The sequence below is a fragment of the Hesperophylax consimilis genome, chromosome 27 (genome assembly GCF_061612785.1).
Source record: "Hesperophylax consimilis isolate HC1 chromosome 27, BYU_Hcon_1.0, whole genome shotgun sequence".
NCBI lineage: Eukaryota > Metazoa > Arthropoda > Insecta > Trichoptera > Limnephilidae > Hesperophylax > Hesperophylax consimilis.
The window spans coordinates 23247120-23274310 of record NC_142862.1 but is presented as its reverse complement, the minus strand read 5'-3'; the positions used below and the strand labels follow the sequence as shown (position 1 = coordinate 23274310).

Here is a 27191-nt window from a genome sequence, read left to right as displayed (position 1 = left end):
AGGTGGAAATGGGCCTCATCACTCAAGATGATTTGCATTTGATTCCCTCAAGTGAATTTTAATAATTTCAATGCGTTTTTGAAGCGTGTATCGTTCCATTTTTATTAATGGCGTAGTTTCTACTTGTCAAATGTCAAAAAATGACAGCTTCAAAAGTAACATCTACCGAAATAGTGGGCTATTCAAAATAACACCCCTTATTGGAAAACCCTGTATATATATACCTAATGACTTCTGTAAAAGTTCCTCTTTTAGTGATGTATATTTGGAATGCTCATGTATATATTGATATATATATTTGTATAAATGTATGTGTATGTATATATATGTACCCGCCTCAGAACAGAAATCTTCTAGTGAGGCGGGTTACTTTCATGTTTGTAATTTTGATTATGTTATTGCAATAAACGCCCGGGTTGCCGGCAATTAAGAAAAAAAATATATATTTCAAGTGTTCATATATTATTGAGTCTTATCTTTAGCAGATGGCTTATGATTTTTTTTCAAGGAATTGCAGTAAGAAATATTGTAAAATTACTTATAACGGCGTACAGTACTAGCTAAAAGGAGTGTCCCTTGAAAGATTATATACTAGGAAATTCCACCTTTTTCTCGCAACATTTATTTGGACGTGGACAATGTCAAACGGATTGATTGAAATTTATCTTTACCGAGAAAATAAAATAAACCCAAGGTTTATTTTATTTTTTTACTATAACGCATCTATATATATTTTTTTGGTTTGACTGTATTCGACAGCTCATGTACCTACATATTTAAAAAATATTTCCGTTATTGCCGTGTTATTCTAGCGGTGTCTCTTTTATCAACCGATACTAAGGGTGAGTTGTTTGTATTTTTATTTTATTTGAAAACCGCACAAGAATCTCAAATGCTTCCCGCTGACTATCAAAGCTGCTAAACAATGATGTGTAGGTAGAAACAAAGGCCGAGTGCCGATTTGTGAGTAGATCCGATTTGCAGTAGTATGGGTGAACAATGTTGGGCGACAAGTTTAACACTCATAATGGTTAATTTCCCATCTCCCTTGTTTCTATTATCTATGACTATTATAGAGGTCATAGATAAGGTAGTATAACAGATTGCAATCTTTATTGCACAGGCGTCAGGTTGGCGATGCTGTCCTTGTTCTACCAGTATTTCAATGGAAGATGCTCCGAGGAACTAGCGTCATTGACCCCTTCGGAACTGGTGCATAATCGGGAAACAGACTAGACGTGCGCCCAACATTTATACACGGTTAACATTTGTCATATAAGAAAGGGTCATTTCTTTGACTCGTTTTTGAGTTCAACCCTCCATACAGTATCCCCAAATATGATATGTGTGTGGTATGAAAAAAGAGGGCTGTTATATATTTTTATCCTTTTTACTTATTTTAAGGCGATGCCATATGTAGTAATGCAAAATCATGTGTTTTTGGTTTGAAAATTTGGTCGCCTAGAAATGTTTCAGATGCTTTAATTAAATACTGCGAGTAGAATACATCTTGGCCTTTGAAATAATCGAGTATTTTTTAGATAAGTCTTTTTATAAGCACAGAAAAAAATAATGTATAGGCCTATGAAAACTGCTTTAAAGTTCAAAATCTCCTACTTACGAACCCATTTTCGGTTATGATTTTATAGTATAATGTGGCAAATTAAGTTATTTATAAAACGATCGGAAAAAAATTAAATATTTATGTCTGAACATCCACAAAATAAAATAAAAGGCACTTTTTGGCCATGTTTTTTTCTTTCATAAATCAAAACAGGCGGACGGTGTTAAGCGGGAATTTAAACCTTATCGCTATCTACGAAAGGGTTGTTATTGATAGCGGCTCAATTTAAAATATTACACGACGTAGTGCATCGCCTTAAGGTTTAAATATGGCTGTGCACAGCTGGCCATGAATTTTTAGCACAAAATTAGATCACTGTAAAGATCACTGTATAGATCACTGTCGTTATTTAACTGTAATATTAAAGTGTTTTTCGATCATCCCTATAGATGTCTCTATGTGTTCCAAATTTAAAATTATTCTATGATATAATGATATCATGATATAACTAAGTAACCAAGGCATAAAGAAGGACGAATAAACGCGCTAATCTTGTATGGCCGGCCTGGCATACACACCAAGGAAGAGCTTATGGCTCTGAACGGGTTAAATATTTATGACATTTGCTTCACGCATGAAAAACCTTTATTCCTTATAACGTTTCGAGATTATTAGATTATATTATTGATTCCGTGCGCATAAAATAAATAGATCCTTTACATTGTTATCAAATTCTTGATATCTGATTAAATCCAGTTCTGCGTAAAATTGATTAAGGAGTATTTTTCGTAGTTTAAGATTATTAAATCATATTATGCTACTTAAGAAAAATATGTATATTATTTACATCACAAAACTTACTGGCTGCAGTTCTTGTAGAGTTTTGATCTTTTAGATTATGCTATCTAACATCCAATGATCACATCTCCATACATACGCAGACACTTCACCACAATCTATACATCTGCCCTGATGATGGACACTGTAACGCTGTCCAAAATGTTGGCTTCTTCTTCTTTCGTACGGTGTTTTTGTTGTTCTCTGATATTTAATGATTCCCCTTGGCTTGGAGACCTGTCGGTCTTCGGCCCCTTATGTAGCAGCATAATTTGTAGTCGGAGGCCCATTTATTTTGGGTTCCGCATCTCTCAATACCCTACCTACACATGCGGTAACATTAAACGTGCTGGCGACATCGTCGATTCTTAAACGTAGACTATTCGATAGAAGGCTAGTGGTCAAACTGCCCAAAATTTGGGCAGCTATCGCTCAAGAGGATTTATTGCACAAAACTTTTTCTTGAATTTTACCGCTAGTAGGGAGGGTCGTTAGGATTTTTGTCATGTATTTAAATATATATTTTTTTATTTTGCAGGGGACGATGCCCAATCCAAGTCAATGACGGAGCTGATTGATTCTCCGGAAGTCTCTTCACGTCTGGGAGTGGAAGAGAACTTCGTTGCCATCAAACTCGTCAGTGGCTCCGAGGCGTATACGCAGTTTGCGCAAATATGTATCCTTAACAACAATTTAAAATTAAAATAAGTAATAATTACGATATGTGAATGTTGTCTGTTGTATGCTGATGATGCGGTGCTGATTGCTAACATTATGGAAGATCTACAGTCTCTCGTGTCTAGGATGAACGAAGTATGTTTGAAGAATGAGTCAACATTGAATGTAAGTCTAAAGTCATGGTGTTTGAAAGAGAGAGTACGAAAACTGCGTGCAATATAGTTGTGAATGAGGAATACTTGGAGCAGGTGGATGAGTTTGGAAGAAGGGCAAATGTAGTTAATGAAGGACTGAACGCGATTGGCTCTAACAAAAAATCGTCCAAAGAAGCAAAGCTAGCAGTCCACAATGTAATGCTTATATATTCCAGGTAACATTGTTAGTTTCGCAGACGATACTGCTTTAATATTTGAGGGTAAAACCTGGAGAGATGCTTTTAACAAATGTGACTTAGGATTAAGAGCAGTAAAGAGTTGGCTGAATAATAACATCTTAACTTTGAATACAATAAAAACTAAATATGTGACATTTAGTATATCATCAAAAAGTCAGCCTTCTGACACTCATAATCTAATTATACATAATTGTCTGCTAAATTGTAATTGCCACCCCTTGGAAAGTGTAGATTGTATCATGTATCTAGGTGTAAAGATTGATACATTTTTAAGATGGAATGATCATATGGATATGTTAACAAAGAATATCAGGAGACTTACATTTATTTTTAAAGAACTTCGACGCATATTGGACAAAGAGAAATTAAAAACTGTCTATTTTGCCTTAGTCCAATCTCGACTTTCTTATAACATAGTATGCTGGGGATCATGTCTAAAGTCCAATGTTGAACCACTAAATATTACTCAAAAATTGATCCTTAAAGTGATGTACAAAAAAAAATTCTGTTATCCATCCAACCTACTTTATAAGGAATGTAATGTTATGTGCATTAAACAGCTATATATCACTCAAATACTTTGTCGATTTTTTATCAATATTAAGTTTGCTGAAAGAACACAACAAATGCGTACAACTAGAATTAGCTCTACATTGAACTTTGTGGCTGTACATACTAAAACTTCTTTTGGTCAAAGAAATTATTTATATCAGGCACCACTTACGTTTAATATTCTTCCAAATCATATTAAGTCTACCAATTCCTTAGGTAAATTCAAAAAGTTAATTAAGGCTTATGTATTGACAGACGATTGTCTTAATATTTTTTCATCCTTACCTTTCTTAAATAATAAGATTTTATATAAGTCCCATTTGCTAAAAACCGAATTTTTTTTTTTTTTATAGTGAATACCTCACAAGAGTCCCAACTGCTCCCGTCTGGAGCCAGTGAGACTATGGCATCCCCAATTGGGGGATGTTGTGAGGCTGAAGGTAAGTGGGGAAGGGAAAGAGGACGGTGGGGAAGTACCTGGCTATTCAGATCTAGTCACTAAACACGGCTAAAGCCATTTGGAGCAACGTTTCAATTCTGAATGGTGGTCTTACACCAGGGCGATACTGGTAGTATCTTCCACTCTGGAACGTGCCGCAAATATACTATATATTATTTTAATTAATTAATTGTGAAATAACACAAATCAATCAAATAAAATTTATTTGCGCACGCCGGGTTCGAACCCGCGACCTTCGGAATGGCAGTCCAATGCGTTACCACTGGACTATGCCGGCCGTCAAAATGTATGAATGAATATGTATACTATGATAATAATATAATACTATGAATGTCACCCTATCTGTCTTTATTATCTACTTTGCTTTTTCTTTTGAATAATTAGTTATGGTTCAAATATTGTTACAATATACTGTCAAATTACCCATCTGGTAACACATCTAATACTCATTTTTTTCTTTAATTTTGAAATATTTTGTGTTTTTATGTAAAATTAATTTATGTTTGTGATACTCTTATGTTTGCTTCACTCAAATGTAAATTGTTAACCTCGATACAGGCTTAGTCCTAGTGAGGTTAATTTTTATGTGAAAAAAAAAGTGTTTTATGTATAGTGAGATGCAATAAATAAATTAATGCTGGTACCTACCCTGATGTATGGCAGTGAAGCATGGAACTGGCAGAAGTAGGACGAAATGAAAGAATGGTGTAGAAATGAGATCCCTGAGATGTATGTGTAGTAAAACCATTTATGATTGTGTGAGAAATGTGGAGATCCGCAAAGATTGTAAGGCTGATGTAAGCGTAATGAGCAAGATTAAGAAAGGGATGCTCAGATGCTTTGTGCATGTAGAGTGAATGAACGAAGAAGAAGGAGTGTAAGGAGAAGAATATATGACACAAATATTTATTTATATTTTAAATGCATATTTACAGAATAAAAAATTCCAATAACAAAGATACATCATACAAATACACAATCATAATTGCCTAATTAGCGATTTAAATTTATTAATGCTCAGGTGGAAAATGTCGATGTTAGAGGCTAGTGAGTTTAGAAGGACTATCATTCTTCCGAGAGGCATTGCTAATGGTAAGTTAGTCCTACATCTCGGAAGAATTAATGGTTTGTGTCTACGCCAGTGTTTCCCACGGTGGGGCATAGCGCCTCAGTGGTGGGGCACCACGCTTCAGAGATGAGACACGTAGGCATTCCACATATAAAGGGGAATACACATCGGTCATACAAAAAAATGCCTGAGATGTACAAAATTGAAATATACGCCAAATTGTACTTAAAATAAAATGAAACCCGTTACAATTCCAATAATTATCTAAAATCACAGAAACTGTGCAGGATGTAGCTGTAGTTGTTGTATTGCTTAATTGTTTTATACCTACATAATGTATAAGTATAGTGAGGAAATCTATTATTGGTTTCTCAGTAAAGTAAATTGCACATGTATAAACCAACCAAGTAACTGTTAATTTTCCTAAAATAAAATATACAATTACGATTAGAACATGATATATGATATTATTTTGCTAAGCATGAGTGTGAATTTGTAACATTAAGCTGAAAATTAGTGAACACGAATGATCACAGTAAGAACATGAGAATGGATTTTGCTTAGTATGACTTTTGTGAACATGAATAGTTACACTAATAAAATGAGAAGGGTTTATCCTAAATATGAGTGATAATGTGGATCGTCAAATTTGACTTCCATAAACATGAATAATTACAGTAAGAATTGTTTTTTTTTGTATGAGTGCTATTGTTTCTAATTAAAAGTGACTTCTGTGAACATGAATTATCGCAGTAAGAACATGAAAACGGTTTATCCTTACTGTGAATGTGAGTCATTAAGTTTGTATTTTGTGAACATTAATAGTTACAGTAAGAACATGATAATGGTTTTGCCTTTGTATGAATTCGAATGTTTGCCATAAAGCTTGTCTTCTGCGAACATGGATAATTACAGAAAGAACACGAGAAAAGAGAGTGTGAATGTGTCTTATTATGCTTGACCATGAATAATCACAGTAAGAAAATAAGAAGAAAGTTTCCTTAGAATGAGTGAGAACGTGTTGCAATAACTGTGAAAATGAATAATGACAGAAGAAAATGAGAATAGTTTATCCTGAGTCCTCGTATGAGTGACCACGTATGCCATTAAATTTGGCTTGCGTGAACATGAAGAATTACAGTAATAACATGATAACGGTTTTTTGCTTAGTGTGAGTGCGAATGTGAAATTAAGGCTTAAAGAAGAAACTTACACTAAGAATTTGCAAAGAAACTAACACAAAATATCCTAACATTACTTTGCATGCCAGAAAATTATTATTAACCTTTCCCTCAACTTATTTGGTGGAATGTGGTTTTAGTTGTAATAAATGTATTAGAAAAGGTTTTATTCAATTTCATTAGGGGTTCAAATGTTTATAAACATATTACATTATGATTTTAAAATTTACCTGCTGTTTCATAAAAAAAGATGCCGGTGGGGCATCTGACTTTTGAAAAGACTACGGTGGGGCATGGCATAAAGAAGGCTGGGAAACACTGGTCTACGCACTCTTGCCAAGTTATTAGGGACGTAAAATAATCAAAATAATAGAACAGTGTGTATGAGACAATGTATGAACGTGAATGAGGCAAGGAGTGTGTGCGAAGACTGATTTGTTTGGCGGTCCGTCCTCTCTGCCTACCCTTGCAGGAAAGGCGTGATGGTTAGTTAGTTACGATATGTGACCACACAAGTGGCTACTGTAAGAAAGAAGTATCTGTGAACATGTCAATTGTGAAAAACTTCTCAAGCTCCAAAAGTACTCATCGGATACGAAAAAATTGTATCCATTGAGAGCCTGCATATAAAAAAATAATACTTTCTGTGAGATTTTACCCTCGGTATACTAGAGAGGTTTAGGTTGCGGGTGCTCGGCATTTCAAAGATAAAATATGATGGCAAAACCAATACGGCATAATCCAGTGTCTAATTACTCTTCTCAGTCTGCTTAAGCCCCCGGCATACCCAATTTCTACCGATTTAAAACAAGTTTCTCGTTAACCTTCCTAAAGGACCGCTCGAACCAGACTGAAGTTATGTGAAAAATTTTCCTCTGTGATCGATGCTGACAGCTGTAGAATCGATATATTATTAAATATCGATATCATTGTAGGACAGACCAGGGTACGATGTACGTACATCGGATCGGCGCTGCCTTGCCTCATTTCACTAGTACACTGAGGCAAGGCGATGCCGTTATTGTTTGTTGCAGTGTGGTATTTCAAACAAAGAATTCTGAACGGCTCGAGCCGAAGTGATGCTGATTTGATGATGGGGGGTAAAATGCCCTGAGAAAATGGTGACTAATAATAATTAGTGCCATATGGCAAATCTATAAAAGAGTTCGTAATGTGTTGTGGTATTTCCTTGACTCTTGTATGCAGATCAGCTGGTCCCGGTTCCTTCGATATTCTTCATCGGGACCACCGGCACCCCCCTGGAGGTGGTGGCGGGAAGCACTGCAGGAGGAGTCAGCGGGCTGAGCAGCAGGATAGATAACCTCACTGCTAACAAAGGTAACTACATACATTACTTGATAACCTAACCTTTCTAACTTCACAAACTTTACTTTGTATTTTTTAAATAGTACAGTAGAACTTCGTTAATTCGAAATCCACGGGACATCAAAAATCAAATTTCGAATTAATGAATTCCCATGTAATTCGAAATTTTATGAAAAAAAAAAAAAATACACCGAAAAAAGATTTTCTCGGCCGCCTCTTCAAATCCGGGTGGTATTTTAGGAGTAAATTCGTATTAATACCAATTATTTCTTTATTTTCGCGGCCGATTTCCGTCGCGGCCGACCCTTTAAATTCAGATATTTGATGTAAATTTGTAAAAATATGATATATTTCCGCGTAAATCGAATTTTATCGGCAGTTTTTTGTCGCGGCCGGCCTTTTAAGTTCAGATATTTGAAGTAAATTCGTAAAAATATGTCATATTTCGGTGTGAATCGAAATGTTTCGGTCGATTTCCGTCGCGCCGTATTTTTAACTCGGATATTCGAAGTAAAGTTATAATACGATATATTTCCGCGTAAATTGAAATTTCGCGTCCGATTTCCGTCACGGCGGGCACTTTAAAATTCAGATATTCTAAATAAATTCGTAAAAATACGATATATTTACGCGTAAATCGAGATTTCGCGGCCGATTTCCGTCGCAGCGGGCCATTTGAAATTCAAATATTCGAAATAAATTCCTAAATATACAATACATTTACGCGTAAATCGAAATTTCGCGGCCGAGTTTCGTCGCGGCCAACCCTTTAAATTCAGATATTTGGTGTACTCGTAAAACTACGACATATATCCGCATAAAACGTATTTTCTCGGCACTTCAAACTCGGATATTCGAAATAAATTTGAAAAAATACGACATCCAGTGCAAAAGGATTCAGATTTACAAAATAATAATACTAATTAGTACGATGTATAACCACGTAAAAATACATTTTTCGGCGTTTTACCGCCACGGCTGACTTTTAGATTCAGATTTACGAAATATTAGCTAATGACTACTCCTCTAACGATAAAGATAACTATTTAAATATGTTAGCAGAATTAAATTACATTTCATGTATAAATTCATACACCAGAAACATTATCGGACAACGACCATCTTGTATCGATCACATATTCACAAACACCAAAGATATACAAAATATATCATCTGCGGTAATTAAAACAGCTGTAACGGATCATTTTGCATGTATATTTAAATATGACTACAAACATCAAAACCTCTCATTACCAACCACAACGGCCGTTAATAATACTGATAAATACAACTATAGTATTAATATAAATTCTCTCACTAAAATATTAAGTAACGAAAAAGAATGGCAAGAAATATATCAATGTAACGATGTAGAAGAATGCTGCAAAATATTTGATAAAACTGAGTTTTCACATAAATGCTTGTAGAAATATTACATCTAACAAAACATCTTCAAAACTAAAGCCAATCAAACCATGGATAACTCACGGATTTATCATCTCAATTAGACACAAAGAAACACTCTACAAACAATATACAAAACAACCGGAAAATATAACATTACAAAAACATTTCAAAGCTTATAAAAAAAAACTTACATATCTAATAAAAAACACAAAGGATGACTACTACAAACAAAAACTTGAATTATCTGGAAATGACAGTAAAAGAATTTGGTCCATCATAAATGAAATTGTCGATAAAAAACATTTAAAAAATAAAACAATCAACAATGTAAACCATAATGATTCAAAAATCTGCTGTAAAGATAAACCTCTAGAAGCCGCAAATGTATTTAACAATTTTTTTGCTAATGTAGGAAAAAACATCGCTAAAAAAATCCAACAAGGCCTTACCCCAAATGACCCAAATACTACAGTAAATAATGAGCATAAATTTGAATTATTTCAACCAACAACACCAGAAGAAATTGAACAAATTATTTCAGGTATGAAAGGAGGTTCTGCCCCTAGTTTTGATGGGGTCACAATACAAACACTGAAATGTATAAAATCACAAGTATCAAAACCATTAACTCATATAATCAATACAAGTTTTCAAAGCGGAGTTTTTCCATCCATGTACAAACAATCTGTAATAATACCAATATTTAAAACCGGCAATCCGGAAGAACCAACCAATTACCGCCCTATTTCTTTACTATCAAACATTGCAAAAATATTTGAAAAAAATTGCCAAAAAAAGAATAACTCAGTTCATAAAGATTAATAATATAATTCACGAAAACCAGGTTGGATTCATGGAAAACAAAAGCACAAAAGACGCCATTGCTAAATTATCTAGTACCATACAAGACGCTTTAGACAAATCATTAAAATGTGTTGGTATTTTTGTTGATCTCCAAAAAGCCTTCGACAGCATATCTCATGTCAAACTAATACAAAAATTAAAGATCGTGGGTTTTAATGACACACCATTAAGTTGGCTAAAAAGTTATCTTCACCAAAGAACACAAGTTGTAAAAAATAATCACGCATCTAGTCTACCACTCACAAGTGATTTTGGGATACCACAAGGTACTGTTTTGGGTCCATTACTTTTTATCATGTACGTAAATGATATTTTTAAACAAAACCTCAGTGGAACATTTATATCTTACGCAGATGATACAATTATCATAATTAAGGGTAATGACTGGAAAATTGTAAATGAAAATGCAAATAATGACATCCAAATCCTAAAAAACTGGTTCGATACAAATCTACTTACAATTAACACAAAAAAAACAGTTTATATACCATTCACAATAAATAAATTCAAAACTTACCCCAACATTCATATAATAATACACAACAAAAAATGTAACAAAGATGTTTGTAATAAATTATGTACCATACTAAACCAAACAACTGAAATAAAGTACCTCGGTGTAATTGTAGACCAACATATGAAATGGAACAGACACATATGTGAACTTGTTAAGCGCATTAGAAAATGTATCTATATATTCATTAGATTAAGAAATGTTCTCAAGCTAAACAACCTGAAAAAAGTCTATTACGCACTAGTCCAATCATTACTTCAGTATGGAATCATTGGGTGGGGAGGTGTATATGAAAAAATTTTAAGCTCTGTAAAAGTGGTACAAAAACTAATTATTAAAGTAATTTTGAAAAAACAACCAACATTCTCTTCAGCATCATTGTTCAAAATTTTCGAAGTACCAAAAATTGAAGACCTCTATAAAAAAGATGCAATATTACAAATATATAAAGAAACTGTAATAAAAAAACTTAAATTTAACTCATCCTTAAGGCATAATTTTAACATCCAAATTCCTCTATTTTCAACTCAACAAATGCACAATAATTACATTTACAAAGGCATAAGATATTTTAATAGTCTTCCCGAAGAAGTGAAAAAAATACCAATTTTATTTTATTCAAAAAAAAGGTCAAATTTATCTTTAAAAAAAATTAATATCACCTTTCAAATGTTACAACTGCAATTCATGTTACAACCAAAATTAACGTCGCAATCCTCTTTTAAGTTTATATTTATTGTACTATATTTATGTTAATTACTGATATAAACATGAAATAATTGTGAAATAACTCCTACGCCAAGCTCAAGAGCTAGCACTCTTCATTGGAGTAGAATTTCAATAACATAATATGTTTTTCACTATAACCTATTATTACCTAATTTTATGTACAATGTAACAATGTTATAAGTTAAACAATTAAAAAAAAAAAATAATAATAATGATTTATTTTCGCAAAAATCTATTTTTTTCGAATTACACGAACAAAAATTTTTTTGGCGAAAATTTCGAATTACGCGGTTTTTCGAATTATCGGGGTTCGAATTAACGGGGTTCTACTGTATTTAATGTAAAAAAAAACCGAACATCAAGGCATTATCTATGTACCAAATCACAATTGTAAACTCCTTTTCGCTAAATATAGTATTTGTGTAATGATTATAAGGATGTTGTTGACATATTTAAATACATCAATCACAAAATATGAGCTGGGCTTAGTAGAATTTATATTGTCAGGCAAAACAATAAACCTAATTGAACAAACTTCGTAGCTTTGCATCGACTTATTCAATTTATTTATTGTACAACTGTGATAAAACGGTGAAAGTGTGATCTATTAGGATTTGACCTTACTTCGGACAAACCAGCAAAACATTTCTATCAGCTTATCTCTTTAACTCCACAGGCCTAAGGTATACTCTGTCAGAAGGTCTGAGTATTTCCTCTTTGCAATAAAATCCAAATAATGGAATATTTTCTAACGTATCCAAAAACTAAAAACTGTTTTTGAAAGGTGATGAAATATGCTTTCAAACATACACACATGATAGCCAACCTCCATTAGGAGGAGGAACCAGAAGTGTGGATGAGAGTGGGATTTGGATGTCACCTATCAACACATTTAGCCAACCTCCATTAGGAGGAGGAATCAGAAGTGTGGATGACATTGGGATTTGGATGTCACCTATCAACACATTTAGCCAACCTCCATTAGGAGGAGGAATCAGAAGTGTGGATGACATTGGGATTTGGATGTCACCTATCAACACATTTAGCCAACCTCCATTAGGAGGAGGAATCAGAAGTGTGGATTACAATGGGATTTGGATGTCACCTATCAAAACATTTAGCCAACCTCCATTAGGAGGAGGAACCAGAAGTGTGGATGAGAATGGTATTTGGATGTCACCTATCAACACATTTTTCGCAACAAATAATTTAAGCACCCTTCTTTTTTGTTGTTGCAACACAACACACAAGAGCGCCCCTGTCTGTACAGTGTAAAAGCGGGGGAGCTATGGCGCCACCCGGTTGGGCAGCCTTGTGAGGCGGGTTGAGGTAGGGGCTGTAGGAAGGGCTTTATTACTGCGGGTTTTGAAGAGGCCCGGATTAATGAAGGAGGAAAAACAGAAAAGCAGCCTGTTCTCATTGAAGCCAACATCAACGTGAGCGGGTGTTCCGCTTATGTACGTCTGGTTGCACCAGGGATTAAAGCTGCTAGCTCCTTAGAGCAGGCTCCATTAAAATACCTGTAGAACAGGCAATCGGTCTGTTAACAATGGCTTGTCAATAAGACGGACCACCCTCCTTTGCACAGAATCAAGTAGGTTTATCAAGTATTGTGGGGTTCCAGCCCAGAGATGGCTCCCAAATTAAATTGTTGGGCGTACTTGAGATTTGTATAGGGTTAGCAGCTGGTCAGTATTGAAGAAACTGCTAGCCCTAAACAAGACGCCCAGTTTGAAGCCAGATTTATTCTGGCTTCTGTAGAGCCCCGATACTTGAGCCGGTCTGATATACTTACTCCAAGCATTTCAATGGACTCTTTATTGGGGAGGGTGCTTTCATCAAGTCATAGATCTCCCTCTTTGCTGAAATTAGACACATTTGGGTTTTTGAGATGTTGGAACTGACCAGGGTTGGCTCAGGCACGAACCTTCTCGAGGAGGTGGTCAACTTTTTGTCTCAAAACTTCCCGAGCTGTGGAAGGGGGCTTGACAAAAAGATAACCTTCAATGCTGTCATCAGCGTAGCAATGAATTGGTGCACATTCAACGATATTGTTGATGTGTAACAAAAACAGCGTCGACGACAGCACAGATCCTTGTGGCACCCCCACATGGCTTTGGTGCAGAGAGGAAAAAGAGACGTTAACTACGGGTTGACTACGTTAACTACGTTAACTAGACGTTAATTTTTCTTCTTTTGAGAAAGTCCGCAATCCAATTATGCAGGTCTGGATGGATCCCATACGATGGTAACTTTCCAAGCCAAGCCCGGTGCCAGACTCTAACAAAGGCTTTGGAGATATCCAACCCAACGGTTTGAGTTTCTCAAAGTACCGCCCCCCAAATATGTGTTACATACCCGAGCAGATCCGCCACAAGATCGGTTTCGACGAAATCCATATTGCCGATCGCTTAGGACAAGGCTGCCCAACCCCAGGCCCGCGGGCCACATTACAATGTGGCGGGCCACATTGTGAACGAATTATAAGTGGCCCGCGTGAACCATTTTCAAAAAACCAAAAATTTGAAAAAGTGTCGCGGGCCCGTGGTAAAACAAACAATGCAGCTTGCGCGCGGTCACCAGTGTCTTACTTTTTAAACAAAAATACACCAAAATGTTTTTGATATAATATTTTTTGCGTCCGAAATAGAATCTTGTAGCCACCCCCCCCCCCCCCATGAAATTCGAAAAATTGTTGTGGGGAATTACATATTATGTTTTTGGTTGCGCGGATTTTTTTCTCAGCGAAGTTCCATAACAACCTCCCCCCCCATGGATTTCAAATATTTTGTGGGGAGCACTCATTTTGAATTTTTTTTGTGGGGAATTATGTTTTATAGAAATTCTCTAACAACCCCCCCCCCCCCCATGGAAATAGGAACCGTCAGGTATTCAGTGGCCCGCCAGTGATTCAAAATCGTCAATTTGGCCCAACTGTTAAAAAGGTTGGGCAGCCTTGGCTTAGGATGTTGTTATTCTCGAGGTATGTGAGCAAATTGTTATTAACCACCCTTTCCAATACCTTTGAGAGTACGGAAATGATGGATATGGGGCGGTATTTGAGTAGGATTGGGTGGACGATCACCCTTTTCCAAAGATCTGGCACCTTTCCACTTTTGAGTGAGAGTTAGTTTAAATAATTAAGGACCAGGGCAGGTATTCCATCTGGCCCGCTGGCTTTATTAATATTCAACTCGTTCAAGACCCGGAGAACCTCCTTGTTCCGGATCTTTGGTTCCTTCATGTGGAAACCCCAGTGCAGAATGGAAGGGGGAGTCTCTTCGTTATCTTGAAGAGTCGAGTTTTCTGCGAAAATTTTGCCAAATAACTCAGCTTTCTCACATGCCGAGTTAGCCATCTGGCATTCGGGTTTGGTCAGAGTTGGAAAAGTGGTTTTATAGAAATTTCTTCAAATTGAAACAGCGAGCGACCAGAAAGAAGGCTACCTGTGGGACAGTCTGCCAGCTTTTTGGCAATTCTTTGGTCTTAATTTGCTCTATTTAGGGTTCTCTTGCAACCAGGGAGCCAATTTTCCGGAGTGCATTATAAGTAATCCTTCTGAAGTAATTACCCAATTTCTTGGTTTATTTTCCAGCTGGCAAGACTCCTTCCCCTGCCCAGCTGTCGGAGCCAGCCCCCTCCAGTGCTGCAGCAGCCAGGTCCTCGGCTGCCTCATCAGCATTCCTGGCGGCGGAGCAAGGAGCCATTCCTAAGAACAAGGTCTGGACGGAGCCTGCTGCCAAGGCCGCCGAATGTAAATATTTTATATATCTTTTTTTTATGCTACATCGTTAAAGCTAAATCATAACTCAATAAGACACTTGTAAAGGTATGTATCATCGATAGATCTTTTGTAGTCTCTCCCACTTTCTCATAAATTAGTAACAGAACCAATCTAATTTTACATTGTATTATGCTTTATTCAAATTTAATTTTCTTCATACAGCGGCACCCAATGCAAGAGAAGAATTCGACTTGGTTTGCGAGGGAGAGGTTTGCGTCAGACGTCCTCGACTCCCGTCTCCAGTAACATCAGAAGGAGACGTCCCTACTCCGTCCACCAACATACCAGCATCGACTTCTATAGCTTCTCCGACTTCCACAGCTGCTGCACCTTCCCCACCGACTTCTACAGTGGCTCCTCCAACGACTTCTACAGCCCAAGGTTCTACGACTTCTTCTTTATCAAAGCCAGTGTCCACTCCTGCCGCCGAGCTGAATATCGACGATAAGGTGGAGAGAGCAAAAGAACTGATTGAGAAGAAACGATTGGAGAAAATGGAAGAAGAAAGAAAAGTAAGCCAATTTAATCTGATTAATTACAATTTAAAACTTTTAACAATGGCCTATTTGTCTTCTAATATAAAAAAAAATCAGTTATTTTGTTTCACTTTCCTTTTAAAGTTGTCAATAAAAGTATTAGGTCCTCCTTCCACAGGAGTACGCAAATATTCGATACTGATGTTGTGTCCAGTGTACCTGGCAAACAACTTGTCGCGCACAGTTTGTATACGTTGCTACTGAAATCACGAGATCCACGTCGAAACTAGCTTTTGTAACTGCTCATCTTTTAATTTTTTATCAACTGTTTTGTTCCTAGCATTGATCTAAAGCATAAGCACTCTTGAAAAATGTCTGACACGAATAACTATGAGACTATCATATGTATTAATAGCTCCGTCATGTTTAAAGTCTCGGTAACGGCTTGACCAACTGGTCGCGGGAGACTGGCGTTACCCACAATTTTAAGAAATGTCAGCAACGAGTGCCTGTGTACAAATCTCCTCACAGATATATAGCGTTAGTCGCCAAGATACTTGTATCGCCACGATACTTATATCCCTGTGGAAAAAGGGCCTTAGTTTGCAATAAGTTTTACACTAGATATTTCCGTAAGTATTTACCAAGGTTTTTTTTTGTTTTATTTTAGGTGAACTGTGCTTTATAACCTGTACTTTATGTATTTTTATATGTACCTCCGTTCCACCCCTGTCTAATTACACTTTTATACTGCCTTTTCCAATTATTACCTAATACATTTTGATGTTAACCTTTACAGGCAGAGATAGAAAAGGAGATGGAGAGAAGAGCGCAGGGAGCGGGCATGGCAGAACTTAAAAGATGGCAACAGGAACAAGAAATGAAGACATTGAAGGTAACATTATTAAAACAATGCCAAATTATTGATACACTAACATGTTTATTTATTTATTTGTAAGAAACAAACGGCATTTTACAAAATATACAATGATAAATATACAAGTGAACTGAAGTCAAGCCACGGAAGTTTCTTATGCTAAAGTTCATTGGAAATGAAGTTTTAATATCTTAAAATTAATTTAGGGTTATAGGAAGGGTAGAGGAAGAGGAATATAGGAAGAGGATAGGAGATGCTCCCGATACATTCCATACTCATATTAATAATCGATCGTACGCATTACTTCATATCGATATTTCTTTAGGTTATTACTAAAAATGTCAATGCTGGGAAATTTCGTATTATATTGTGCACATACACGAGGAATTGGTGATTTTTTTCTAATATTTGTTCTATCTGGTTGATATTGATGGAATATGAAAATTTAGTTTTAGAGTCCAGACCATTATTTAGGATTTTAAACAATAGGATTCGATCATAAATTGGACGTCGTGTTTGGAGGGAGTTGAAATTTAATGGATTCAGTAGAATTTGAGAAGTGCAAGTTTAGTTTATAATTTTTGTGTTTAAAATTTTTTCTTTTAATTCTTTCTATTCTTTCAATATGGGCTTGGTATAAAGGAGTGCAGATCGGTGTACAGTGTTCCAAGTGCGGGCGAATATATGAGGTGTAAAGGGAATATAGAGTGTTTATGTTGTGGAAGGGTTTTGCTATGGGAATTATAAATCCCAGCATTTTATTGGCTTAGTTAATGATTTCATCAGTGTGTTGGATAAAATTTAATTTAACATCCAGTGTTACCCCAAGGTCCCTGATATATTTTACTTCATTGATATGTGTGCTGTTCAATGCCTATACAAAGGAAATTTTATTTTTATTATGTGTAAATGTTAATTAATTGCATTTTGCGATGTTAATAACAAGTTTGTTTAATTCGCAATAGACAAAAAGACGATTGAGGTCATCTTGGAGTTTAATGCAGTCGTTGATTGATTTAATAACTAAGTATATTTTTTTATCATCTGCATGTGCTAGGTAATTAGCATGTAAAATCACGTTGTCTGTCAAAAATTGCTGGAAAATAATTCAATCAATTTTTTTTTTATTTCCAGGAAGAGAGGATGAAGGAAAAGAAGGAAAATGAGAAAATCCGTGCTAGAATATTGGAGCAGATCGCCCAGGACAGGCTGGACCGCCTAGGCAAGTTTGGATCTCCTTCCGATGCTCCTAAACCAGGTTAGTTCTACTTCAAAACTATTGAAGTCTCCCAGGATTACGTTCTTTCTTCTGGTGTCCTCTTCTATCGGTGGTTGTCTATCGTCAGATCAATCTTCATCCTGAAAGCTTCAGTCCGAAACACCTTCAACGGAACTGCACTTAATAATGGATGATTTGTATAGCGCCAATTTTGTGATAAATCTCCTTGAGGGTACTTTACAAATACATTATCTTTTTAATGCGCTTTCTTATTAATAACTATAAACTAGTCAATCTATTATAGCAACTTGTGACCAACAGATTGCATCCGTCGGTTGGTCGATCAACAGTACAAAACTGTATGTATGATGCATTTGACCAATGAATGTGATGCTCTTAGGATGGGTTGTTTAATAGAATTTGAACAATTCATCAAATCTCAACGTTCATTTGCGAGTTCTGTGAATGTCCTATTCAAGTTCTGTTATTATATCATTATAGGCCAGTTACTTGACATAACTGAAATATTAACAGAACTTGAGAAGAACTTTCACAGAACTTGAAAATTAACTTTGATTGAAATTTGAAGAATTGTTTGAATTTTCCGAAACAACCCATCTTTAAAATGTATTATGTAAATTTTGTTTATTTATATTCTGTATAGGGAGATAATATACAGGACCATACTTACCTGTCAGGTCACTTGTAACACTGTTTTTAGTGGACTTTAAATAGGTTCAGTTGTGCATCCAGAGGACATAATTGGAAACACATGTTATTATGGATGTTATTATTTAATCATGGTATTTATTTAAAAAAAAATATTTTCTTTAACCCCTCCAGCATCTGAGGGTCATATATGACCGGGCGTCCATATTTTATAAAAGTATTTTTATCTTTTTTTCTATCATGCGGAAAAACTTCATTTTTTTGACGTTGGAAAGAGAAATAATAATTCTTTCCAGTTATGCTGAAATCCATTAATAAAATCGTAAAAATAACAATTAATAACTCATATTTTGCGCCGCTATCGTAACAATGGTTTTAACTTTAAAAATTAATTCTTATTTTTTATTATATGAACTAGATAAAAGTGAAGGTACAGTTTTCGTACAAATTCCGCAAACAAAACAAACGTCTTTTCGAAATTTCGAGTTATCAATTTTTCTACGATTGGAGTAAAAATTTAATTAAAAATGTGGTTATCGTTTTTGACAACATTTTTCACGTTTGATATTAAAATTTTATTATTTAAAAACAGTAATTTTTTTTTAATGCATACACTGGAAAGATAATTTTATCTAGTTTCTAAAACGGTATTTGTTTTTACGGAAAATAAAAAAAAATAAGATTTATATAGCGCATTTGAAATACACAGAAAACATTGCAAACTGTACAAAAGTGATGAAAGTACTGAAGGGTTAATATGTGAGAAATAAAGAAAAAGCAAACTTTATAATGGGCGGTACAGTACGAGGATTTGATTTGAATTTATTCTAAATGTCGTTTAGGTTAGGTTAGGCGTAATGCCTTCCATCAATTTTCCCCTGGATTATCAGTCGGTTAATCATGTATTTGTCACAACCAATATTTCGAAGTTTTCTTCTTGATATATCCAATATACTTGTACCAGAGAGAGGTTGTACTTACATTATTGACGATCATTCTCTTCCGCCTTGTACGAAAACGAAAAACACAGAAGATATAAGAACGATGACATCATATTTATTATAAAAGGACTTGATGTCTTCAAATAATAGCAGTAAATGACTTTACCCTGTGAGCTTCGAGAAGATGTCTGTTTTTAACATTAAGGCGATGCACTACGTCGTGTAATATTTTAAATTGAGCCGATATCAATAACAACCCTTATGTAGATGGTGATAAGGTTTAAATTCCCGCTTAACACCATCCGCCTGTTTTGATTTATGCAAGAAAAAAACATTGCCAAAAAGTGCCTTTTATTTAATTTTGTGGATGTTCAGGCATAAATATATATTTTTTTTTTTCAATCATTTTATAAATAACTTAATTTGCCACATTATACAATAAAATCATAACCGAAAATGGGTTCGTAAGTAGGAGATTTTGAACTTTAAAACAGTTTTCATAGGCCTTTACACTATTTTTTTCTGGGCTTATAAAAAGACTTATCTAAAAAATACTCGATTATTTCAAAGGCCAAGATGTATTCTACTCGCAGTATTTAATTAAAGCATCTGAAACATTTCTAGGCGACCAAATTTTCAAACCAAAAACACATGATTTTGCATTACTACGTATTGCATCGCCTTAACCAAAATGTGTACACATATTTAGCCAAGTTCAAAACCTTACAAACCAATAACTTAAGAATTACCAACAGAGGGCGGCAGTTAATTTTAACAGAAGTTGCATTTATGTTCCATTATATGAAAATAAAAAATGTCAAAAAGGACAGTACATTATGTACAGGAAATCACACAAAAGTTAAATACATCTATCACTAGAAATTCTATTTTAATTCTGTTCTAATTTATTTCTAAACTAGCTGTACATTAGCCTGGGCCGCCACTGTATGGCGAAAAAAAAATTGACTTATTTCAATAAGCGCTACCGATAAAAATTTGTCTTAGGTCTTTATAGTTAATAAAAAATAAAAAAAGTTATTGAATGTTATCATTTTTAGGTTCCATTTTGCGATCGAAAATTGATTAAAATACATTTTTTGTGAATTATTCCCAAGTGATAAGGTAATGAAAGAGTTATAATTACAATTTTCACAATAATTTATTTAGTATTAAATGCTGTTTCAACATTAAGAATTTAACTCATTAATATTACAGATATCTTATAGAAATAAACGTAATCAATTATTCCGGTATGAAATCACGCTTAGTTTCAATTTTTGGCATATTTTTTCTGGAGATTATGGTGGTAGTAATAAGGCCTTCCCTGTTCTTCTTGCCACACACTTTCGAAGATGATTCAGTTACAACCTTCACACAGCGTTCTACCGATTGTGTATGACAGGGAATTTCTCAAATTTTATGAAAATGGAACTGATTTCTGAAGTTAGGTTAAGATCCTCCAGGTCTTGTTTTGTTACACCTTCTAAAATGGGAGGATATGTGATCGGCGTATCATGCCAAGATATCATATCAATATAGCATTGTGTATTAAAATTCAATGTTGGTACTTTAAATGTTCGGAGCTCTGTCCGGGAAAACTCTCTGGCTTTCAACAAACGTCTTATCCCAAGTTCTTTGATAATAGGCGATTCATCGGTTATCATTGATAAGAGTAAATTTGGGATGAGCGTAGTAAGCATTTCGCTGTATTACGGGATAAATGATGGCTTTTAATTCATCCGGAAGATAGCGCGAATAGTTTGTCATATTATAAATATGCCTCGCATCATCTTTGCACGACCCATGTAGTTTTATATGAAACCACATGGGAACATACATCCTCATGATAAATGTGGTTAGTATGACCAGATTTTCTGATGGCGTTGCGCATCCAATATACAGTCGTAGGATACGACGCGTTGTAGTAAGCCATCGTGCATGTGACATCACTCCTGGGTTTCTCCTGGCAATATCAGGATGACAACGTCCGCTGGGAACTGTTTTGAAAATATCGAGCAAGTATTTTTGATCGGTGCTTAAATCAGCATGCAGGACATCGGTCGAGTACTCCACATCAATATTTAAAAAATATTGAACAGGCAAATTATGACAATTATGAAGAGCTGAACCTACGGGGCCGGAAAAAGCACGAGGTCCAGTAGTTGTGCCATCCAATAATCAAATGGCGTAGAAGCAGCTCGTTGCAATGAAAAAGACAGATCAGCCACTGTACTGGACGATTTAAGTGTCTCTCCATCGCTCGAATCTCACCACCAGTTGTTCCCGTGTTAACATTTGTACCATCACAACCAATTGCTTCTAAATGGTCAAGTGAAATGTTTTGACAAGCAAAGTATTCTATAATTGCTTTGGTTATATTAACGGCAGTGCCTGACCTAGGGGTAATATGGGTCAAGAAATGAGATCCTGGTTCCACGATTAACGACACGTGTTCTTCAAGTACCGTGCATTTATAATATTTCTGCCCTTTTTTTATATTAACCAAAGTCTTGTCCTTTCGACCATAAAAAAATAATCTTACTTACTTTATCCCAAGTCTTTGATTTCATGAGTATAGATCTGGTACGCAGACGTGCGTGACACAGTCTATTTTTATCTATTACTTTATTAGTATTATCCTGCGTTATTATGTTGCAATCATTTAAGACGGCAGAAGCGATTGCTGCACCAGCTCGATCCGATATCCTGAACCTGTCAAAGATCTTGGAGAGAACTGTAAAAGATGGAGATTTGCTGGTCGTCGGAAAAGCAGTGGTATTAGTCTTAAGTAACCTACTTGATTTTGCGATCGGAGAAGATGATTTTGATGTTGAAGTGGAAGATAATGATACAGTGTCTACAAATTCTTTTTTTTTCACACACCTGGTATTTATTTTAGTGAGATCTTTTCTCTTTCTCTTCATAGATTTTTTCATTTGTTTCGTAGTCGGTGTATCAACACTGCCAATGAACATTTTTCTCTCACCTCTTTGGTCTTCCAAAAACTGTTTTTCTTTAAGGGAAACTTTCCTTGCTTTCGAACAAGTACAATCTTTACATTTACAAGAACAAATATCGAACAGTAGGGAGCTTGTTTCCTTAAATTGAGATACTTTTTTTTTGAAACAGGAACTGCGGGCGGGAACGTTTTTGTGTCGTATTACTACAAAAATAATAGATTCTAGTTATATGCAGTAAAGATACATACTTTATTAAAGAAGATTTCATAAATGCACATGATTAAACTGATCCAGAATACTTTATAATGAGACTGAAAAAAACTAATTTTTAGCATATTTTCTCCAACTTTAAAGGCAAAGTGGAGCCTTAAGATATTTTTTGATTTTTTTTAAAGTATATTATTTTGATGTTTTAGATACAAAGACAACTTTTTATAAATAGCGTCAAATGGAATTCTGAAGAAAAAAAAATCGGCCCACACTACTGTACATTGCTTTGGCTCAGTCTGTCTGTGCAGATAGAGAAACAATAGCATGTGTTGCTTTTATATACAACAGATGGCGCTGTTTAAATTAAAAGCATGTTTTTACCTGTCACAGGTGACATCTATATAATATAGGTATATAAAAGCACATGTATTGCGAATGCAATGTTGTGTCAGTGAAGAACCTTCTGAGGTACAAGATTTTGAACAACCAAACATTTTTATTTTTATTTAAATAGATTTTTACATAACCCTTTTTCTCTTCAGTTTCAAACAAAAAACTATGTTTTTCTTGTAGCGTCCCCCACCACCCCCACGGCGCCCTCCCCGCCTGTGGACACCAGCAATGTGACCAGGATACAGTTTAAGATGCCCGACGGACAGACGCACACCACCAGCGTGGGATCTGACTCCACACTCGGGGAGTTGCGCCAATATGTCCGGGATAATGTCGAGGTCAGTCCATCATTAGTATTTGTAATTTCCAAGTCCTTAACGGTTTGCTGATAAAATTTAACACTATTTCATTTCACACCTATCCTGTCTAGTCGAGTTGCATCAGATGCTTCTCGATTCGACTCGAAACGAATCGTTATTGATGTTGAAACAAATATTAGAATTTGTTTTGAAACTGAACAGTTCTGCCAAGTCAGGACTGCTTCTGACTCAACTGGTCGAATTTTTACATCACCTGGTCATTCTGCTGAAGTAATAAATTGTTTCCACAAAGTGAGTAAAATTTCGCGGAGTTGGTGTATTCAGTGCGAAACCTATTGACTGGATGTTATTTGGCTGGACGTGACTAACTTGGTGTGAAAAGAGCCTTAGGGTGAGGATTGCCCTAATGGTAGCCTAAGGGTCATATTTCACCAAAAGTAAACAAGCGTCAACACTGGTGTCGTGACACAATAGTGGCACCAACAAGCAGACATTAAGTGCGGTACCCTCCATGGAGCACTCGACTCCGATAAAATAAGGTCCAAAATCACTGACATTACAAGTCGTGATATTTATTATTTTCTATGGCATTTGTCTAGACTAATGATTTGTGTTTTACAGCGTTCAGGAAACTTCTCCCTGTCCACCCTGTACCCTCGTCGATGCCTGACGCAGGCTGAGGACCCGCAGAGCATGCGCGCGCTGGGTCTGAGCCCCAACAGCGCAATCCTGCTACTGCGTGGAGATCCTGATGCTCCCCCGGTCCTCAGCTCCAGTGTCAACAAGATGGGCGGCTTCTTCGGTGAGGACACTACTGCTGTTGATTCTAGGCCAACTTCTTTTTGGTGTATTTATACAAAACAATCCTATTTCTATTTGTGACGCATCATTCCACGTAGAGTAACGGCCCTCAATACAAGCGATTCAAATTCAGCCGGGCTTTGGATGGTTGTTTCTCCTGAACGGTTTGTCCAATTTGTTTACAATTTGGAATATTGTTGTTATATATTTCAGTCTTCACGCTCTATGCACCGGTAGTCAATGTTGCACTAGCCTGTAGCCTTCGTGTACAAATGAAAATTGCATTGCGCGCATATAAAATAATTACCTCTTTTGCTGAATTTTTGGGATCGATATTTTATAAGGGTTATAGCAACTGATTGTACCACTCATTGATTTGTGTCATGTCCAGTATCATCGTCAAATAGACCTTATGACTTATGACTAATTTTTCCGCTACAAATGACTAATTTACGAATTTCCAATCCCCTAGGCATGCTGACTTCGATATTCTGGTCGTGCGTGGTGAACCCCGCCAACGACCTGTTCCGCTACTTGTCCAACCTGATCACGGGGCAGAGGGCAAGAGGGCGCAGTAGCCCCGATGTGGCCCCGGGGCCCCCTCAGGGTGCCGGTGCAGCCGTCGGGGGGGCACAGAGGAGGCCTACGCAGCAGGAGGACAGGTGATTTTAAACAAGTATTAGTAGTCTGAAATATCTACCAAAACGCTCTACAGGCGTGTGACGTATGAGTAAAATGTCTCCTAAAATATTACACAACTGCTGACTGTAGAATCGGAAGTGCATCCCACTGTAGAAAGTGGAAATTGGCAGCCACCTCTGATCTAGAGGCTCAAAATATCTCTGGAAAAACCCTCGACTCTGTGCCGAAATGGGAAGTTCGTGAGGTAGATTACCCTATCTTAATAAAAGCTTGTCACATTCGCTCATCACTTAAGCAGAGATAAAACCCATGTTAAGATAGATATTGAAAATTTGAATACGGAGAAGATGGTAAGTCAACATTGTTAACCGTTGTAATATTATAGTGAATTATAAATACATTCCAGTGCCGTCAAGAGAAGAAAGACGGGAGGCGAGAACAGTGGCTCCGGCATGAGCACCGTGAGAAAAGATGGCAACACTTACAGACTGAAGGACCGCGACTCCGACGATGAGAACAACACGTGGAACGGAAACTCCACACAGCAGATGTAGACATATCACCAAATAATGACTTCCGATCACTATACCTAACATAATTTCTTGAACATCACACTTTTCAGTCATCGATCTCCGATGAACTGAAATATAACAATATTATAATATAAAATATATTATTATTCCTTTTTAGTTCATTTTGTACTGCAATTTCTTTTAGCTGATATTTTAAAATCATTAATTTAATTATGTCGAAGCCGTAAAGCGAAAAGTCACTAACTAACATTATTGTTAATCCTTAGTGAAACTCAATGAAAAATGGTACTGTGACAAATCACCAAACATATTTGTTTAATATACTTAGGCAGGTTATACAAAGAATTGGAACAATTCATCAAATTTTTAAATTCTGTGACAGTTCCATTCAAGTGCTGTTATTATTTCAGGTCTTTGAAGCAACGGCCCTATAAAGATACAGTAGAACCTCGTTAATTCGAAATCCAGCGGACATCAAAAATCAAATTTCGAATTAACGAATTCCCACGTAATTCGAAATTTTATGAAAAGAAAAAAAAAATAAAATACGCCGAAAATCGATTTTCTCGGCCGCCTCTTCAAATCCGGGTGGTATTTTAGTTGTAAATTCGTATTGATACCAATTATTTCTTTATTTTCGCGGTCGATTACCGTAGCGGCCGGCCCTGTAAATTCAGATATTCGCAATAAATTCGTAAAAAATGCTCTATATTTACGCGTAAATTGAGATTTTGCTGCCGATTTCGGTCGCGCCCTACCCTTTAAATTGAGATATTCGTAAAAATACGATATATTTCCGCGTAAATCGAGATTTCGCGGTAATTTTCTGTCGCGGCCGGCCCTTTATTTCAAATATCTGAATTTGAATTCGTAAAAATACGATATATTTCCGCGTAAATCGAGATTTCGCGGTATTTTTCTGTCGCGGCCGGCCCTTTATTTCAAATATCTGAATTTGAATTCGTAAAAATACGATATATTTCCGCGTAAAACGAGGATTCACGGCCGTAATCCGTCGCGGCCGGCTCTTCAAATTCAGATATTCGAAATAAATTCATAAAAATGTTATATATTTACGCGTAAATCGAGATTTCGCTGCCGATTTCGGTCGCGGCCTACCCTTTAAATTGAGATATTCGTAAAAATACGATATATTTCCGCGTAAATCGAGATTTCGCGATAATTTTCTGTCGCGGCCGGCCCTTTATTTCAAATATCTGAATTTGAATTCGTAAAAATACGATATATTTCCGCGTAAAACAAGGATTCGCGGCCGTAGGTATTCCGTCGCGGCCGGCTCTTCAAATTCAGATATTCGAAAGAAATTCATAAAAATGCTATATATTTACGCGTAAATCGAGATTTCGCTGCCGATTTCGGTCGCGGCCTACCCTTTAAATTGAGATATTCGTAAAAATACGATATATTTCCGCGTAAATCGAGATTTCGCGATAATTTTCTGTCGCGGCCGGCCCTTTATTTCAAATATCTGAATTTGAATTCGTAAAAATACGATATATTTCCGCGTAAAACGAGGATTCGCGGCCGTAGGTATTCCGTCGCGGCCGGCTCTTCAAATTCAGATATTCGAAAGAAATTCATAAAAATGCTATATATTTACGCGTAAATCGAGATTTCGCTGCCGATTTCGGTCGCGGCCTACCCTTTAAATTGAGATATTCGTAAAAATACGATATATTTCCGCGTAAATCGAGATTTCGCGATAATTTTCTGTCGCGGCCGGCCCTTTATTTCAAATATCTGAATTTGAATTCGTAAAAATACGATATA

General features: G+C 36.0%; 1 protein-coding gene across 1 annotated transcript in view; it reads left to right on the top strand.

Moving 5' to 3' along the window:
- LOC149410790 (UBX domain-containing protein 4-like) overlaps positions 1–25833 on the top strand; it is a 48315-nt gene extending 22482 nt beyond the window's left edge. The window contains exons 2-11 of the mRNA XM_089648052.1: positions 2940–3077; positions 7942–8073; positions 15171–15329; positions 15522–15871; positions 16635–16730; positions 17847–17970; positions 23285–23442; positions 24046–24226; positions 24698–24887; positions 25274–25833. Coding sequence (XP_089504178.1) covers positions 2940–3077; positions 7942–8073; positions 15171–15329; positions 15522–15871; positions 16635–16730; positions 17847–17970; positions 23285–23442; positions 24046–24226; positions 24698–24887; positions 25274–25421 — 1676 coding nt within the window. The 3' untranslated portion in view covers positions 25422–25833. The remainder of the gene's footprint in view (positions 1–2939; positions 3078–7941; positions 8074–15170; positions 15330–15521; positions 15872–16634; positions 16731–17846; positions 17971–23284; positions 23443–24045; positions 24227–24697; positions 24888–25273) is intronic.
- Positions 25834–27191: the final 1358 nt, after the last annotated feature.